The sequence below is a fragment of the Marmota flaviventris genome, chromosome 3 (genome assembly GCF_047511675.1).
Source record: "Marmota flaviventris isolate mMarFla1 chromosome 3, mMarFla1.hap1, whole genome shotgun sequence".
Classification (NCBI taxonomy): domain Eukaryota; kingdom Metazoa; phylum Chordata; class Mammalia; order Rodentia; family Sciuridae; genus Marmota; species Marmota flaviventris.
This window is the reverse complement of record NC_092500.1, coordinates 59042331-59048330: the sequence shown is the minus strand read 5'-3', so window position 1 is coordinate 59048330 and position 6000 is coordinate 59042331. Positions and strand designations below refer to the sequence as shown.

Below are 6000 nucleotides of genomic sequence, written 5' to 3'. Positions count from 1 at the left end.
TGCCCAGGTTGGCAAAGAGCCTAGTCTCCTGCCCCTCCCTTTTTCCCTTCCTCCCAGCCTCTCTCTTTTCAGCTGCCCCCCTCCCCCCAAAAAAATACCTTCACATGAAAACTGTAGAGCTCTCACTTATTTCTTCCTGAGGGAACAGCTTTCCCTCTTAGCCTCTGCTCAAAGGAACCACCATGACTTCCTCTTGTTGGGCATAGGAAAAGACTGGGAGCAGGTGGAGGTGAGGCTGCAGAGGTGCATCTTCATATGCCAGGAAGATTTGAAAACCTAAGTGACAAGAGCCACTAAAATGCAGTCTTGAAAGGAATGGAAATGGCCATAGGCACAGTCCACTTGGAGAACAAGGGCTTCCCTGGAGGGATTTTAGTCTAGCAGAAGCTCCGTCTGCATGGCTCAAAGACATGAAGATGGAAGTGAAAATTTTCAGAAGCTTCCTTATTGAAAAAAGGAAGAAATGGGATAGAAATTAAGAAGAGGGCTGAGGTTGTGACTCAACGGTAGAGCACTCGCCTAGCAAGTGTGAGGCCCTGGGTTCAATCCTCAGCACCACATAAAAATAAATAAATAAAACAAAGGTATTGTGTCCAACTAAAAAATAAAAAATAAATATTAAAAAAAGGAGAGAGAAAGAGAATATGTGGAAATGTCTGAAAAATTAAAGTAAACCATAGCTATGACAGATTTCTTGATCCAGAAGTGGTCTAATAAATAGAGAGGACTCAAGAAAATCTCAAAGCAAAAAACGATCCCCTCCATGGAAAAGGATGGGGTGATAATGGCATAGCAATGTGAAAGCACTTGATGCCACTGAACTGTGCACCTACAAGTTGCTTATAGTGTAAATGTTAATATTAAAGATATACACATATATACAAACAATAAAAAATCAAGTAGCAAACTTAACAAAATCCCCTCCTTGAGTAGATAAAATATTGTATGTATATATAGTAGAATATAGCTCAGCACAGAAGGGAATGAGGCAGACACAGGTTATATTGAGAATGAACCTTGAAAATATTATGCTAAGTGAAAAACACCAGATACAAAATGTCACCTGCTGTATGAGTCCATGTGTAGTATATATCCACACTAGATAAATCCATAGAGGTGGAGAGCAGGCTGGGGTCTGCATGTTTTCTTGGCCATGCTTGAGAATGACCCCTCTGTACCAGCCTTGGGATCTATGGAAAGGAAGGATGTCACCAAGTTCTGTGTATATAGGAAACACCACAAGGGCATTGCTCTTGTGCCCGGGATTTCTCCAAGCTGCATAGATACATCAAGGACATTGTGAAGGACTACCAGTTTAAGAAACAGAAGATGCTATTCATCACAACCAAGGGCATCCACATGGGTTAATTCATGTCCTGCATCAAAAAGGCCCAGCTCAACACTGCCAATGTTCCTGCCAGGGGCCCCAAACCTGAGGGGACCATCATGTGCTACCTGGAAAAGCCTAAGGATCACAGCTAGCTGGCCTGAGCCTCTGGAACAGTACCAATTATTTACCACAACCTGGAGACCAAGATGCCAAGCATGAAGTTTCCCTTTGGCTCTATGAGGGTCATCTCCCGTGCCATAGGTGGCCAAAATGACAAACCCATCCTGTAGGCTAATGAGCTTACCACAAGTAATAAGGCAAAGAAGAACTGCTGGCTACCCATGTAGGATATGACCATGACCCTATGGACCATCCCTTCTGAGGTGGTAACCAGTACATGGGAAAACCCTCTTCTGTCCACAGAGAAGTCCCTGCTGGCCACAAAGTTGGTCTTGCTGCCAGACCAGTGTCTCCGTGGAACCAAGACCATGAAGGAGGAGAACAAGGAATAGTGGGTGACTGCTTAGTGGGTACAGGGTTTTTAATTTGGGGTGATGGAAATGTTGAGGACCTAAATTGAAATGGAAGTTGCACAATGTGAATGTACCAAATGCCACTGAATTGTACATTTTAAAATGACTAATTTTATGAGAATTTTACCTTTATCTCTTTAATCCCTTCCAGCCAACATACCCTTGACCCTACATCCTACAAAACAAGGGCCCAGGTTCAGGTGGCTCTACCACATGCACAATGAGATAGGCAACTCTCTTGGCCCTACAGAGGATGGAGAAGCCCATTTCCCGCCCCATAGAAGTATATCCTGGGTCTCTGGAAATGGCTAAGGTGAGAGTGCTCTGAGAGGAAGGCAGGTCTGCTGACACAGGATCTCACCAACACAAGCCCCTTACTCTATAGCTTTCAGGGAAGGAGAAGGGAAGTCTGGTCCCTCCCTCATACCCCTTTGCCCACCTTGCCCTAGTCACACACTGTGCCCTTCCCTTTCCTTCCCGTGGTGAAGTGTGGAGTCTTGGAGAAGACTATGCCCTTCTCCTCCCTCCCCATCCTTGAGTCTCCACTCCACGTTCAGACTTTTCTCTCCCCAGATTCTCACTTCAGATCACAGAATGAAGACAGGGAACTGGAAACCCTTGTGGGTGGAGTTGGGGTGGGTACAGGGAGACTGGGGGGGGGGGTGAACTCGTAGGGACACCAGAGCCATTAAAAGCCTGACTGATTTTCAGATTTGTTTTAGCCCCCACCCCCACCCCACAGTTCTGCTCTAGTAGAAATCAAGACAGACGGGAAAAGTGGGACTCTAAGCCAGCTCAGAGAGGAAAATAATCTTTTTTTGTGTGCCCTGCCCTGAGCCTTTTATTTTGGTGGCTCATTTAATTCTCACATCATCCCTCTTAGTAGGTACTGTTGTTTCCATTTTGCAGAGAAGAACTGAAGCTTATAGAAGTCAATTCATAGAGCTAGTAAGTGAAGCAGCTGGATTTTAATGCTTGCATCCTGACCTCCCTACTTGCTTTTTGCTGGGACGTCCCCTCTAACTGGATTGGGGGAATGCAGGAAAAACCCCAGCCCTCTCCCACAGAGCTTTAGCCAGTGACAGCTATTTCCCGGATGAAGGGCAGCCCTGAAGCCAGTAGCAAAGGGCGTCCCTGAAGCCAGGAGCCCCACAGCCAGGGTCCCTTCAGTCTCCTTGCAACTCCCTAACAGCCCAGACCTGCAAGACCTCCAGGACTAGAGGTGCATACACGGGAAATCCAGGTGAGTGTTGTCCCCTCCCAGGGAAGATGGAAAGCCAGGGCTTGAAGACAGATTTCCCAGGGGTAAATCAGAGGGGAGGGGTGTTGTGTGTGCACACATGCGTGTCCTCTCACACCTAATGCCTGAATGGCTAGACAGTGTGGAACCCTTAGTGAAGACGCACGACAAAGTGGAGAGAAGTGGAGGTTGGAGACGCTCTAGGGCTGGAGGTGGGATGGGACTGGCTGGGGCTGGGAAGAAACCTTGTTGGGCAAACCATCCTGGTCTCTACTATCCCTGAAATCCCTTAGCAAAATGTCTGTGCTCTTGGGCCAAAGCTGGCAACTCAAGGTTTGAATGCTAAATACCCCTTTCTTATTCCTTCTGTCCCAGAATCTTTCCCCAAGGGCCCCCAGCCCCTATGCCTTCTACCTGGGAGGCACAAGGCTGCTTTCAAGATTTCCTTTCTCTTCCCACCCTCTCTTCTTCCCAACAGGTGCTTGCAGGTCCTCATGTCAGTCAGACCCAGCTCGGGGCCAGGCCCCTCTGAAGGGCCCACCGCAGCGCCTGACAGTGAAGAGTTCCACAATTGGGAGGAATTGCTCTACTTCTTCAACCACACTTTGTCCGAGTGCCACCTGGAGCTCAGTGAGGACACCAAGAGAGTGGTCCTCTTTGTCCTCTACCTGGCCATCTTTGTGGTTGGGCTGGTGGAGAACCTCCTGGTGGTATGTGTCAACTGGCGTCGCTCAGGCCGGGCTGGGCTGCTGAACCTCTATATCCTCAACATGGCCATCGCGGACTTGGGCATCATCCTGTCCCTGCCTGTTTGGATGCTGGAGGTCATGCTGGACTACACCTGGCTCTGGGGAGACTTCTCCTGCCGCTTCACTCATTACTTCTACCTTGCTAACATGTACAGCAGCATCTTCTTCCTGGTGTGCCTCAGTGTTGACCGCTACATCACCTTCACCAATGCCTCTTCCTCCTGGCAGCATCGCCAGCACCGAGTGCGGCGGGCTATATGTGCAGGCGTCTGGGTCCTCTCAGCCATCATCCCACTGCCCGAGGTGGTCCACATTCAATTGGTGGAGGGGTCAGAGCCCATGTGCCTCTTTGTGGCACCTTTTGAAACATATAGCACATGGGCCCTGGTGGTGGCCCTGTCTACCACTGTCCTGGGCTTCCTGCTGCCCTTCCCTCTCATTGCAGTCTTCAACGTGCTGACAGCCTGCCGACTTCGGAGCCAGGGACAGCCCCAGGGCCGGCGGCACTGCCTCCTGGTGTGTGCCTACATAGCTGTTTTTGTCATCTGCTGGCTGCCCTACCATGTGACTCTGCTGCTGCTCACTCTGCATGGGAGCCACATATCCGTCCACTGCTACCTGGCCCACCTGCTCTATTTCTTCTATGACATCATTGACTGCTTCTCCATGTTGCACTGTGTTGCCAACCCCATCCTCTACAACTTTTTCAGTCCAAGCTTCCGGGACCGGCTGCTGAGTGCTGTTGTCCACTACCTTCCAAAGGACCAGGCCAGGGCAGGTGCACGGGCTTCCTCTTCTTCCTCTTCCACTCAGCACTCCATCATCATCACCAAGGAGGGCAGTCTGCCCACTGCAGCTGCCTCCCCCAGTCCCACCTAAGCCTGAACTTCCAGCCGCCCTCTGCTTCCAAATTTCTCATCTCTGTTTGGCAATCCCATAGGCAGCTGAGGTAGATTCCAGGCTCTTCCAGGAGTCGAGTAGAAGGCTGAAGAGGGAGGTGAGACATTTGGAGGGAGGGGGGAGGGAGAGCATCAGAATACTCATGGTATATCTGAAATATGGGAGAGGGAGAAGGGATGGGGAGGAATAGAGAACAGGTCCTTCCTTGGTGTTGTATTATTTGTTTTGGCCCTTGTGTCTAAGGGAGCAATGCAGAAAAAAAAAAAAAAGTGAAATAAATAATAGAGATAGCCATGGTCTGGATCTCTGAGAACTCTGCACTTGCAGCTGGGCTTGGGAAGGAAGCTGAGGCTAAGGGGATGCCCTGCATAGGAAACTAGACACATGCATTTCATAAATCATCCTAGCTAGAAAGAATGAGCTCCACAGGAACTTCACAAAACTTTCCTTTTGTTTGTGTGCTTGTTGATCTTCCAGCTCACTATGCAGGTTGTGGGGACATGAGGCCAGAGGTCAAGGAATCAGGAGGCCTCAGCAGGACATTCCCTATCTGTGCATGTCAGTGCAATGATAAGTGGAGGGGGATGGGGTCTACAGGGGTGGGGCCTGGGTCTGAGACAGGCACCCTGCAGCTGGGTCAGCAGGATAGTCTCTCCACCCTCCACCATCCAGGAAACAGAGTTCCATTTCCTTACTGATACCCTCCCCTCCCCCTTGTCCATCCTGCTCCTCCTCCCCGAAAGCAGAGGCACTGTTCCAGAGTCAATGCTCCTTGTAGCTTTTGATTTTGGACAATCTATCTTTCATGGAGACACAGAGCTACCAAAAATCCCACCACCATCCCCATCTCTTGCTTTCTCTCCAATTAATAGGAAAATATCCAGAGACATTCATTCTGAAGCAAACATGGTGACAGTTAGCAGCAGGTGCTGACAGTTGCTCCATCCCTCAGCCTTTGCCCCCCTACAGGGATGGGAAAGGCCAAAGTGGAAATTTCCCAGTTCTGTGACAGAGTAGAGCTCTAGCACAAAGTCAGTTCTCCCTGGCCAAGTCTTTTCATAATTTTCCTGCCTGACAATTTACACTTATTAACACTTGTTGTATAGATGGGGAAAGAAGTCCTCTTGTTAACAAGTAGGTCTTCTGGAAAAGGCTCACTATCAGTTTGGGAAACTAGGCCCAGGAACTTCAAGAACACTGACGTAAAAGTCTAAGAACAGGCTCTGGTTTCCGCCTTTCAATCACGAG

General features: G+C 49.2%; 1 protein-coding gene across 1 annotated transcript; it reads left to right on the top strand.

Moving 5' to 3' along the window:
* Positions 1-3597: 3597 nt before the first annotated feature.
* Gpr182 (G protein-coupled receptor 182) lies at positions 3598-4805 on the top strand. Its single transcript, XM_027927468.2, is given in 2 exon segments — positions 3598-4713; positions 4716-4805. Coding segments are annotated over 2 exon segments (1206 nt in total).
* Positions 4806-6000: the final 1195 nt, after the last annotated feature.